General features: G+C 43.3%; 1 protein-coding gene across 1 annotated transcript in view; it reads left to right on the top strand.

Moving 5' to 3' along the window:
* The first annotated feature begins 1,617 nt into the window (after window positions 1–1,617).
* Window positions 1,618–14,048, top strand: part of atp6v1c2 (ATPase H+ transporting V1 subunit C2) — a 36,889-nt gene continuing 24,458 nt past the window's right edge. The window contains exons 1-2 of the mRNA XM_067367613.1: window positions 1,618–1,746; window positions 3,748–3,815. Coding sequence (XP_067223714.1) covers window positions 1,618–1,746; window positions 3,748–3,815 — 197 coding nt within the window. The remainder of the gene's footprint in view (window positions 1,747–3,747; window positions 3,816–14,048) is intronic.

Consider the following 14,048-nt stretch of genomic DNA (forward strand, 5'->3'; position numbering starts at 1 on the left):
GGGATGGCAGGCAAAGACACGGATCTAAATGCAAAGGATCATTTATTGAATACAAAAGCAAAACAAGAACTGGGAAACAAGGAATGTGGGGAACAGGAACACAGACCATCTATTCAACCACTGTCAGAGGACAGAGAGAAAACACAAGGGCATGTACACACTGGGTAATACACTAACAAGACACACCTGTGAAGACTAATCAATGGTGAAAACTACAAAGAACTACAAAGATGGCACCGGAAGGAACCGGAAACAGGAACAGAACAACATAAGAGTCCTGGGAACATGTAACAAACATCACATGATGCTGGTCACATGGTGAGGAGTTGTAGGAAGGTCATTGGAAACTATTTACCAAAAATATTTTTAATTAAAGTTACAATGAAATCAAAATTGACTATTCTTTTTTTATTGAATAATGCAGTATTTATTATAATGATTTATCGCTGCACATCATCATTATTGTGTTAAATTCATGTGTCTCATAATCTTGAATCAGAATATCTTCTCCTCCCTCTTGCAGCATCTCTTCTCTTCTCTGATGATGAGGGCGGGGCAACCTGTCACTCACATGAGATCCACCAATAGCAAACCACAACCATCCAATCAATTCCCCACAGACAAAATCAAGCCCCGCCCTACATTTGTTCTTGTTCCTGAAGCGTTTCACTCGGATATACGACACAATAGAGAAGAAAAGAATATTGCTTTTTCTGTTAATTGCTGACTTAAAAAAAAGAGAGAAATTAGGAGAAGCAGCAGATTTTTAAATATAAGCTCTAAAATAGTGCACTGACACACAGGTGAAGCTTGAGGGTTTGAGACTGACCCAGTATTGGCCCTCTCATGGTGTTAAATTTAACTTCAAATTTTACATTTCTAAGCCCTAGATCTCCAGCCAGAAGAAAAAGAAAATAAGAATGATACAATAACTGCCTACACATCCAAAATAAGCAGACAGTAATGTTTAAAGAAACAAACTGCATTATGCAATGTGAGAAGAGCGTGTGCGTTTCATTATGGTAATGTTTGCACTCAACACCTGTTCTCTCACAGCGATCACTTTACAGTCACTGTCGGCCTTACCTCACCACGTGAACTACATACACCTCATTCTTTCAATTCAATTCATATTTATCTTCATTCATTGTTTCATTTGACACCTGCCTGTGCAGAATACACAGGAAATATGACAAACTGGGTAAGTGTCAGTCATGAATTGCTTATTATTTGTTCTAAAATCCAGGATGAACTTGTAGGCCTTGTGTAACAGTTTAATTAAATATTAATTAATTAAATATAAACAAACAAACTAATAAATAAATTGACAAACGACTGTAACAGGTGATATTAAATACCACTGGTGTGTTCTGAAAAGCTGAAGATGGATCTGACAGAGCATTTGATGAGGCATTACCTCACTTACTCTCATCATAAAACTTTAGTGTTTTCTGAACATGAGAATTGCGCTCGTCTGTCTGAGAAACCTAATCTGCTCAGACACTGTAGTCAGCAGACCACTGATACAGTCAGCGAGCGGTCAGTGCACTTCCACTGGAGTTCATCATCTGCCTCGTTCTGAGCCACAGACTCCTGTCACAGGTGAGAAGCACAGCCATGATGGAGTTCTGGCTGATTTCGGTTCCTCTGGATAAAATCAGCTGTCAGTCTTTGGAGAAACTCAAACGGGTCGCAGCTAAATCGGGTCTGGCCACGAGCTCCAGACTCCACGTCCCAGAGCTCAAGGTAAGAAACCTCTTCTTCATCTTCTCTTTGGCTCTCTGGAGTTTCTCAGTCAGATGGGTCACTTTATGCCAGTTTGATGCTCACAGCTGCATCCCACCAAATAGTGTTTAGGAATATTACTGAAGACCAGACAACTTTGAAGGCATGTTCTGTTAATGTTACTGGAAAAACATTTGTTCATAACTTTGGGAGAAACTTGGCAGAATGTTAGCAAAGTTCCCTGTTACCGGAGATCTTGTTGCTGAAGGTCAATGATCAATGTAGAATAAACAAACTTGTGCTTGACCAGTGGTGGAAGTTCTTAACAAAAAGTTTTAATTTCTTTTTCAATCAAGAGTCAGTAAAGGAGGTGCTTAAGCTTCATAAAATCTTCAAACTAAACATTTATAGAGTTATATTCATGAGGTCTTATTATGCTTTTTTACATGTTAGAAATGCCTCAATTGTAGTCTTGAGTTTTGTTCCAGGAACGAACTGGACCATAAAACCAGTCATTTTTTCATCTGAAAGCTCAATAAATAAGATTTCCATTGATGTATGGTTTGTTAATAACTGGTCAAGATATGACTATTTAGAACATCTGGAATCTGAGGGTGCAAAAATATCTAAATATTGAGAAAAATTGCCTTTAAAATTGTCCAAATGAAGTCCCAACGCATATCCACTCACAAAAATAAATTGACCAAAAAAAAAAAAAAAAAAAAAAAAAAAGAAAGAAATTTTACTTAATATTCTAATGATTTTTGGCAAAAAATAAAAATCGATCATTTTGACCCATGCAATGTATTGTTGGATATTGCTACAAATATACCCGTGTGACTTATGACTGGTTTTGTGGTCCAGGGTCACATGTGGTATTATATATGGTAAGGGGCGTTACATTTGAGACACATGCTCTAACGGTAGACCAATCACAACAGACTGGGGCCAGCTGACCAATCAGTGCAGACTTTCAGAATAAACCAAAACTAAGGCTGTGTCTCAAATCGCATACTCTCTGGGTAGGTATTTATTTTGAATAAATTATTACTTCGCGACCGCTAAAAAATGTTGTTCTGTCTAGAATCAGTGTCAGTTGCATAACCTCACTGCCATTCACAAATCCTCTTCCATGGCCTCATGGGATAGTAAACTCTCCATCGTTTTGCCATTACTCTATGAGTACCGTGAAGCTGGACATACTACTATTGTCACATACTCTTTTACGGCTACTATATAGTACGAAAGTATGCGATTTCGGATACAGCCTAAAACAGAGCGTTCAGACAGAAGGTGAAAACAGTTGCTGCAAGAATGTAAATTATAAGAAAAATAATGAGTTTTTGAACATTGAATGATATAAACGTGTTATTTTTGAACACATTTTTTTTGAAAATGACTGATTGTTTTGCTAGAGAAGACCCTTATTTGTTTGGTTGGGGTCACGTAGTGCCCTTTGAAGCTGCCTAAATATGGATTTTGGACCATCAATAAAGGACCTCATCTGAAGAAAAAAAGTCCTATACATCCTGGATGGTCTGTGAGTAAATAATCAGGAAATTTTCACTTTTGGGTAAATTAATCCTTTAACAGTAGTTGATAGAATATGATAATGGAATAAATGAGTTCTATTCACAAACAATGTGATTGCAACAATTTGTTCCATATGAATTAATGGAAACAAAAAGAGCTCATCGGTGTGTCAGTCAGTGAATCATTACAGGTGTTAGATTGCCTGCTTCAGTGAAATGTCTCTTTCAGGAGCACGCTTCTCAAAATCAGAATGGTCATTTCAGCTTCAGATGGTAAAACCTTAAATATGGGCTAAATGTTTGACCTCTAAAAGTTTTAAGTCATATACATTTCCAGGGACCGTGCAGTGAAATGGGCCCTCGGGGTTTTAAACTCCTGGAAAAACCTCAACATATGAGAGGCAGATAAACCAAATACTTTCTTATGTTTAATTTGTGTATAATGCCGTTGATGAAGGTTGTGTAACTCTTTGTTCTGATGGTTATGAAGGTAGGAACACTGGATGTGCTGCTGGGGCTTTCTGATGACCTGTCTCGACTGGACTCCTATACAGAGGGGTAAGCACTCTTGCTTTAAAAATACATTTATATGTATCTCACTATGAATGCATTATATGTTCTTTACTGAACTATCACTTCCTTCTTTATTATAATGCATTCCAATCAAGGGCGTAGATTTGGTTTCAACTTTGGGAGGGTTGAACGTTGGTATGGTTGTATTGTATTGGGGGGGTTGTAACTGATGGCTTTGAATATTGGGGGGGTTACCTCCCCCCCATCCCCCCCACAAACTACGCCCCTGATTCCAATAATAATAATAATAATAATAATAATAGGCCTACCTTTGACTCAGCTGATATAGGTTTCCAGTTTACAACTAGCAACTTACTGTAAATTTACAGTAATATTTAGTGAAGTTCACAAATGTAATTTTGGGAAGAGTGAACCCATCTAATCTTTCAATTAATGGCCAGAGCATATAAGCAGCTACTCACCTTTCATTGGTTTCAATAACCCTCCACCTCCCCAACTCCACCAACATAATTTAGGCATCTCATTTATCATGCTCTTCCAGGCACTAGTAGTCCCTCTGGGGGGAATATCCAAGCTTGAGTTGAAGCTGCTTCCTCGAGCTCTTCCACAGCGGACAGCAAGCCAAATACGCTTAATCTTATTATTATAATCTTATTATTAGCTTAAAGATTATATGGGAAAACTAACTCGTTAATTGATTCAAATAATGAAATATTTAATGTGTTTGAAATCACCAAATGTTATGTTACCCTGTAAAGCCTGACATATGCAACTTTTATTTATTTATTTATTTATTTATTTATTTTTTTTAAATGAAACAGTTTATTGAGCTTTTAGATAAAATATAAAAGAAAATCTTTAAAAAATGCATATGTTTTTTAAGTATCATATTTGTATCAGGCATTTATGGTTCATCTAGGATCTGATATAGAATCTCAAACTGAGCTAAAACATGCAATTTTGTACAGTTGCTGATATTTAGTGAATGTGATATGGTATCCCATAACATAATTTGTGACTGCATTTCACCCATCCAAGTGCACACACACAACAGTGAGTATTGAACACACACACACACACACACACACACACACACACACACACACACCGTGAACAGTGAACACACCTGGAGCAGTGGGCAGCTGTTGTTGCTGCGGGGCGATTGGGGGTTAGGTAGCTTGCTCAAGGGCACCACAGTTGTGGGTAATGAGAGTCGAAGAGAGTGCTGTTCATTCACTAACCCCACCTAGTACATTTCCTGTCGGTACTAAGACCTTCGGGTTACAAGTCCGACTGGCCATAAAGGCCAAAAATTCAAGTCAGGTCATTTTCATTTATATAACGCTTATCACAATACATATTGTTTCAAAGCAGCTTCACAGTGATAATAAGAAAATTATTATCGAGCTGAAGTTGGTTTTTGATTGAATCACTTCCGTTGTACAAAAAAGTAAGATGAAATTCTGATTATGTAAAACAACATAAAATGCATATAAATATCAGTTGACACTCTGTATCTGTTACAGTGCAGCTGAGGCAAGAGGTGGATCCAATCGCAGCACTTTAAAAAACATTTAATAAACAAACTAAAAACAAACATGGTGTTCCAAAACACAGAGTGGCAAAAACATAATGGCTGAACAAACAGCAAAGACAATACAGGACAGAGAGTAGAGCAAAACTGTGGGCTTAAAGGGATAGTTCACCCAAAAATGAAAAGTCTGTCATCATTTACTCACCCTCAGGTTGTTCCAAACCTGTATAAATGTCTCTGCTCTGATGAACATAAAGGAAGATATTTTGAAGTATGTGGGAAACTGAACAGTTCTGGGGCACCATTGTCTTCTGTAGTATTTTTTTTTTCCTACTATGAAAGTCAGCTGTGCCCCAAAGCAGCCTCGTTACAAACTTTCTTCAAAATATCTTCCTTTATGTTCAGCAGAAGAATGAAACTCATACAGGTTTGGAACAACTTGAGGGAGAGTAAATGATGACAGAATTTTCATTTTTGGGTGAGCTATCCCTTTAAATACACCGGCTAAAAGAGGAACCAAACAAGACACAGTTGAACATAAATCAATTAACCAATGATTAGCCATGGTAACAAAGGAAATAATCAGAAACCGAGGAAACAAAGTCAACAGGAACTAAACACGGGTACCAAAGAAAACACAACATAAGTCTACAAACAGAACATAGCCATTACAGTTCTCCCCCTTCACACTTGTGTTGTAACTAGTCCAACAGAGAAGGGAGGTTGGGGATTTAGGCCAGGGGTTCTCAAAGTCTACATTTAATGATCCAAATCTGAATTTTCATCAATGCCAAAGGTTCGAAACAATTGGTCATTACAAAACGTCTCGGCTTACTTGTGTAACCCTGGTTCCCTGATTAGGGAATGAGACGCTATGTCATATGACGTTATGGGAACCCTCTGTGTGATTGCGTCATGAAGCACTCTTGTATCTAACCAGTGATGAGACGAGACGTCATAGGCGGGTGACGTCACGGACCAGGAAACTATAAAGCATACCCAGGACAAAGAATGCTAGCTTCTGGATTATGGCTGAAGCAAGACGCTCACAGGTATGCCGGGGGTACAGCAACGTGACGTAGTGTCTCGTTCCCTATTCAGGGAACCAGGCTTACACAAGTAACACGAGACATTCCCTTTCATGGGAACTGTCGAAGCTACGTCATATGACATTATGGGAACGCTGTCCAAACTACGCCGTAGAACCAAGTACCTGTCTGTTATCTTGTAGACAGAACTGAGGAGTGGCTCGGAGTGGATCCTACGCTACGTCCAGGTTGTAAAACCTAATAAATGTGTGCTGGGATGACCATCCAGCTGAACCACATATGTCATTAATGGATACTCCTGACATTAAGACCTTTGAGGCCGCCATACCCCTAGTAGAGTGGACACGGACAGCTAATGGAGATGGCTGTCCGGCCGTCTCATAAGCAAGTGAGATAGCCTCGACCACCCACTTGCTCATTCTCTGCTTAGATGCTGGGCCTCCTTTCTTAGGAGACCCGTAACACACAAACGATTGATCTGTTTTACGCCACAGGGCAGCTCTGTGGACGTATGTTTTCATCTTCAGACAGTTTTCATCTTCAGACTTATGCGCCCTCCAGAAACTTGCGTTCTGCAAGTGAACGGCGCCTTGTGGTGCCATCACAAAGGGGAACAAAATCGCTTTCACGGACCTTCTCCGGGTCTGTTCCTGGCTGGTGGAATGACCTGCCACGCTCTATCCGAGCAGCTGAATCTTTAGCCATTTTCAAAAAAATGCTAAAGACGTATCTTTTTCGCCAGCACTTGACCCAGTAATAGTAGCACTTACCTCAATTTCTATTTTCCTATCTTGATTTCTATTTTCGGTAGGTCTCCGGTAGGTCTTGACCTACCGAGGAATCCCCCAGAGGAGCATGGCCGAAACGGCCGCAACATAAACCTTCAACGTTGAAGGGGATAAAACCATCCGAGAACTTGTCTTGGAGAAATTGAAGCACAAGGCTAATAGAAGAGCAGACAGGGTCCACATTGCTTTGTCTACACCAAGTAGAGAACAGTTTTCATTTATACGCATACAACTTCCACGTGGAGGGAGCTCTGGAGTGGAGTATGGTCTCCACAACCTCAGTTGGGAGACCAGCATCTATGAGCCTGGCCCCCTCAGAGGCCAGAACCACAGTCTTCTGCTCAACCGAAGTTTTCCAATGTGAGCTCCACCACCTCGGGGTGGAGTCTCCATTCCCCGGGGCTCAGCCCCTGCCTTGGCAGGGCGTCTGCTCCCACATTTTGATGCCCTGGGATGTAAGCTGCTCTCAGTGAGAGGAGCTTCCCATGGGCCCACAGGAGGATCCGATGGGCCAACCTGCGTCTTTTACTGCAAGAAATACCGCCATCATTTCCAGCCAATTTATGTGCCAGGAACTCTGATGGTCCTCCCAGAGACCCTGAGCTGAGCAACCACTCATGATTGCCCCCCAGCCCGTGAGGGAAGCATCCGTCGTAAGCATTACGTGACGACAAGGAACCCCCAACACAGATTTCCCCTAAGTAGTTGGTAGTCTGAGCCGGAACCAACACACTTTTCTTGGCATTGAGCCTCAGCCCAAGCTTCTTCATGTGGGACAGAAAAACATCTCGATGTTGAACTGCCAGATGTTCTGTTTGAGCTATAATCAACCAGTCATTGATATAATTTAGCATGCGGATGCCCTGGAGTCTTAGCGGAGCCAGGGCTGCATCCACGCACTTCGTAAATGTGCGGGGTGATAAGGATAGGCTGAAAGGAAGAACCCTGTATTGGTAAGCTTCGCCCCCGAAAGTGAACCTGAGGAACTTCCTGTGCTGAGGATGGATGGACACATGAAAGTAAGTGTCTTTCAGGTCTATCGCCACAAATCAGTCCTCGGACCTGATCTGTGGGATAATCTGTTTGAGTGTTAGCATCTTGAAGTTGAGCTTTTGTATGGATCGATTTAACACATGTAAATCTATAATAGGACGCAGTCCTCCATCCTTCTTTGGAACAATGAAGTATCGGTTGTAAAACCCTGACAGCTTGCTGGGAGGAGAACCCCTTCTATAGCTCCTTTTTGCAAGAGCAACATAACCTCCTGTTCCAGGAGACTGCTCGGGGGCCACCACCGTGGAAAGGACCCCATTGAACTGGAGTGGGCGAGACCCGAATTTGTAACCCTTTTCTATTGTGAGCAGCACCCATTTTGAGATATTTGGGAGAAGTTTCCATTCTGCCAGAAAATTTACTAAGGGAACCAGTCTCTTGAGACTGGCCTCTGGTGTTTTTTGAGCACTTGACTCGGTGCCCTGAAACGGCAAACCGGCAAGGAACAGCCGAATCAAGACCGCTGCGCCCTGAAGCACACTGGGTGGCAGGGTTAGCAGAACGGCCCCCTGAGGGCACCGAGGAGGGGCGGATACCATATGGTGTGGTAAAGAACCCTCTTCGGAAGGGGGCTACCCTCGAATGTCCCATGCCACTGGCGTCAGGACCTCTTTGAAGCCTTCTTGGTGATAATAACAGTCCGCAGATCTGTCTTACTTCACAAAGACTTTAGCTGTGTCACCTGTCCCGGTCCCCAAGCATTCTGCGGGGGAGCAAGGGTGGCAACACTTTTTTTTATATTCAGCCTGTCAAAAATGACAGGCTGAATATATTAGAATACAAAAAGAATTATAGCTCGTAATAGTTTGCAAGGTATTATAGGGAAAGAGAGAAAGGGAAACTCCCGTCTGCTCAGTTCCCCTCCAAATATATATAAACACATTATACACGTAATCTATGCGCAGCCTCTGCAAATGCGAGATCCGAGCTATATGTTCTTTATTGCAGGCTTAATCCACACGCTGCCTCGGCATATGCGAGATCTGTGTCATGATCACCAGTGAGAGTGCCCTATCAGCCACTAGAGGGCACTCCATCCCGGACTCTCATTTCCACCTGTTACATGGACTACAATTCCCATACACACTCACCGGACTCATTATCCAATGTCATTACACCCAGCTGTATTGTATCATGTCATTAGTGTCTGTCTATTTATATTGAGCTGTTTGTGTCTTTGGTTGTGGTTTGTTGTTTAATGTCATGCGTCTTCTGATTCCCCCGGTTGTCTGTTTTGGTTTTTCTTTGTGTTATTTTGTACCTGTTTGTTTGGACTGATTTCATGGACTTTGACCCTTGCCTGCTCTGTGGATTACGTTTTTGGATTACCCTTTAATAAATCTCTGCTGCACTTGGATCTACCTTTTGTCTTCGTGTTTACCGTGACAATCCGAGCCTTGCGTTAGACTTTTATTCCCTCGAGAGTAAAGCCAACAGGAGTGGAGCTAAAAACTTCCACTAGTGCATTTCTTTCTTTACACTTCGGGACATTTTTATGAATGTACCCTGTCAGCTGCTAACTTTATTTTTGAACTGACGTGCATGCTCCACTCCCTAAATTCAGAAAGATATTTGATTTAACTTCTCAGTTAAATCGAGAAAATAATCAGACAAGTATATCACGGTCTGAATATTTCAAATAAACAATAGTCATGGCTTTCAAACACAACTGATTTTTGATGTTGGAATAATAAACGTGTGATTTTGGAACACGATATGTGTGTGAGGTAGCGAGTCCTCAGATCGATATCACAATATCCACCTCCTCAGAGCTGGACATGTGAAATATCAGTGCCTCAACCCGGGGGAAGAAACCGCAGAGCGTGCTTCCACCTGGGAAACGGCACTGAACCTGGCAGGTAAGGGCAGAAAAAGGGCAGCGCCCATCTCTAACCCCTCTGACAGATCCCCTTTACACAGTGTCCTGAGAGTGAGTTTTTCACAGTGCACACAGACAGCTGCCTGGGCATGCTCAACTCCCCTTCAACTGCTGTTTTTCGCCATAATACGTGTCTTTTTTATATATAAATATATGGATTGGTGAGATACTCTTGTCCTCAGACAAAGAGATCGTGACTTGTTTATGTAATAAGACAAACAACACCAAATAAGACACACATTAACACAGAGCGCTTGCTGAAGACAACAGAAGCTAGCGTTCTTTGTTCTGGGTATGCTTTATAGTTTCCTGGTCCGTGACGTCACCCGCCTCTGACGTCTCGTCTCATCATTGGTAAGATACAAGAGTGCTTCACGACGCAATCACGCAGAAGGTTCCCATAACGTCATATTACGTAGCGTCGACAGTTCCCATGAAAGGGAACTTGTTTTTAATAAACATGCATAACAAATCAACACTAATTTTTCGAATAAATAAAGTGCCTTTTGCATTCAAAATACATTAATAACAAGTGCAAAAGTGGCCTAACAATTAATTTAAGTGTCAGCATTTTTTTATGAACAAAACACAACAAGAGGTAGATAAAAGCCTCTTTTCTACTGTCAGGCCGAATAGTTGTCATTGCGTAACCATTCCATTCTGTGCCGATTCGGGCCAGCTGGTACGGTTTCATTTTCATTTTCCACTGTGGGGCTGATAACGGCCGCCCCTTGGTAATGTAAGACAAAAGCGTCTGTCATTGCCTTGGTAACACAATGGTGTCTGATGATATGAGATGTTAATAACGACGCATTATGGAGGATGATCAGATATTTCTTTTAATTTTATTATTAATTTGTGTTTACATTGCTCAAATAGAGCGCAGCCAGCTACAGAGAAAGACAACCATGCCGAGAATTCTGAGCCGAGAACGGTTTTTGTAATCGTGCCATCTGATCCAGGCTCAAGTGGAAATACCACTGGAACTGTTCCTCATCATTCTAAAAACAGTGCGACCCGACGGTGGAAAAGCAGCTAAAATGTCTGTTTTGTTTCATATTGGCATTTGACATTTCCACTCTTCACAACTGAAACTGTCTCGTTACAAACAGAACGGCTTTGTGCTGGATTGGGGGGAAATGAACGCATACCTCTCTGTCCAATCATCTTTGAAAACTATTTTCTTCATCAACTTTTATTTTCCTGGAAACTGACATCCTCACCCATCCAAACACTCACTGCGATGAAGTGTCGCCCGATTCCATCAAACATCATACATTCACTGGATGTCATGACAACAATGTCACAAAAAATTTAAATATCTGCTTTTGCTTTCATTTTGGACCATCTCCATAAAAAATATATTTGGACATAAAAAACTACACAAATGATGTTTAACATGTGTTTATCAAAGTAGGAAATCCACACTTTTAGTCCCTTACACACAATCAGTGTTCTTGAAATATGAAATGGAGGCGGGTCCGGATCCGGACCGGAGTCCAGACTTTGAGAACTCCTGGTTTAGGCAATGGACATATAATAGAGGGAATGATAGAGGGAAGAGCCATGGAGGACAAAGAGCCACCCAGAGCAGAACCATTAAGATGAGGGCCCAAGGCGGAAGCAATGGAGGGAGAAGCCAGGGTGGAGCCAGGAGCCTGATCGAATGAGGTGGCGCTGGGAGAAGTGGAGACCAACGCAAAGCAGAAGAGACGAAGATCCAAGTCAAGTCAAGTCATCTTCATTTACAGTATATAGTGCTTTTCTCCTCCCAGCAGCAACAACTGCAGTCATGTCGCAAAATGGGTTAAGACGTGCTTTTTTTGAGCGTTAAATAATGGCGCAAATACCAGTAAACTGACTAGCGCAAATATTAGTAAATTGCATTGTGTGATTCTTTTAAATACTCTCCTTCCATATATTTTGCGTCTGAAAGGGTGTCACAGACACGCCAGGCTCCACCTCACCACAGTACCCACGCACTCAATCACCAGCTTATTAATCACCGCCACCTGCACCTCATTCACTCTGCAATCACCAGCACTACAAAGCCACCACTCTCACACACACTCACTGTCCGGTCTCGTTTGCACTACGCCATGTATATGCTTACCTTAAGGACTCCCCTTCAACATACTTACCTGCTCCAGCGATCTCCTTCATCTCCTTCGTCTCCTGGTCCCTTCGTGTGCTTACCCATCTGTGTGTGTGAGTGTCTCCAACGTCTCCCTCCATCTCAGCTCAACTCCTGGATCCACAAACCACACAAGGACAGTATTACTTTATATTCATCTCTCAAGAACCTGATAACAGCCATTACCACTCTGTGTTCCACATATTGTTCCAATAAACTCACCTGGATTGCTTTTATCTCTGCCTCCGTGTCTATATCATAACAGAAGACCGGACCCAAAACAACTAACGGCATGAGTACAAACGATCCATTCCAGGAACTCGTGGACGTGCTGCGTCGAGCACTCACACCACAGCCCTCAACATCGTCATCCCACAACACGGCTGTCTCCGCACCCACCAGCACCACTCCTTCACCTGCATTCACCGCCAGTCCCATGGCCAAACCGGCGCCCTACTCTGGATCGGCGGAGGAATGCAGCGGATTTCTTCTCCAATGTGAGCTGGTCCTGGAGATGCAGCCGCACCTCTACACCACAGACACGGCTAAAATAGCGTTCATTATTTCACAACTGCAAGGGAAGGCTCTGCAATGGGCAGATTCGTTGTGGACCCAGAAAGGCCCAGTCGTCCAATCCTATTCGGCGTTCGTCTCCCACTTCCGGGAAGTATTCGGGAAACCTCTGACTGATTCCTCGACTGGTGAGAAACTTTATAATCTAAAGCAAAGAAACCTATCTGTTAACGAATATGCCTTGCAGTTTCGAACGCTAGCCGCCACCAGCGGATGGAACGAGCAAGCCCTCATCACCACGTTCCGTCAGGGGCTGGAACCCTCCGTGCGGCTGCATCTCGCTGCATACGAGGACTCCATGGGATTAGAACGCTTCATCCAACTCGCCATCCGCGTGGGGTCCCGTATGCAGTCGTGCATTCAAGAACACCAGGGCCAGTCATCCACCACTAACCTCCTCCGTCGGTCCGAACCCGTCAGCTCCCCAGAACCAGCCAACGAACCCATGCAAATTGATCACTCTCGTCTCACCCCTAACGAAAGACAAAGAAGGCTGGCCCTGAATCTCTGTCTCTATTGCGGAACAATGGGGCATAATCTCTCCACATGCCCAATCCGTCCTCCTCGACCCGTGGTGAGTGCAATATTTCCCTCCATTCAGAAAATGAAACCACTCACTACAACTGTAACTCTTACTGCTGCTAACATCTCTGTTCCAGTGGTGGCGCTCCTTGATTCAGGGTCAGCCGGAAACTTCATCTCAGGCACCCTCTGTAGACAACTCAACCTTAAGATCTCTCCTTCACCGACGAGCTATCAAATCCACTCCATCACGGGCAAACCCCTAAGCCGCAGACACATCCGTCACTGCGTGGGCCCACTACAACTCAGCATCGGTATCCTGCACACTGAACACATCCATTTGCTGGTTCTGGAGGAATCCACCGCTGACGTGGTTCTAGGGCGCCCGTGGCTGGAACAACACAACCCCAACATCTCCTGGCGCACGGGCGAAGTCCTGAAGTGGGGCGATCACTGCTTCCCAGACTGCTTCCCAGCGCTTCCTGTTCCAAAACCTCCACTCTCCAAGTCTCTTCTCGTGAATGCCACGTCCATCGAGAGCCCTGTTGAGAAGCGCTCCGTGGATGTTCCCCCTGACTACGCCCCCTTCAGCGACGTCTTCTGCCCGCAACGCGCCTCCAAGCTTCCTCCACACCGGCCATGGGACTGCGCCATCGATCTGCTGCCGGGTGAACCAGTGCCCAGGGGACGCATATACCCCCTGTCCATACCGGAGGAGAAGGCCA

The sequence above is a fragment of the Chanodichthys erythropterus genome, chromosome 18, assembly GCF_024489055.1.
Source record: "Chanodichthys erythropterus isolate Z2021 chromosome 18, ASM2448905v1, whole genome shotgun sequence".
Taxonomy (NCBI): domain Eukaryota; kingdom Metazoa; phylum Chordata; class Actinopteri; order Cypriniformes; family Xenocyprididae; genus Chanodichthys; species Chanodichthys erythropterus.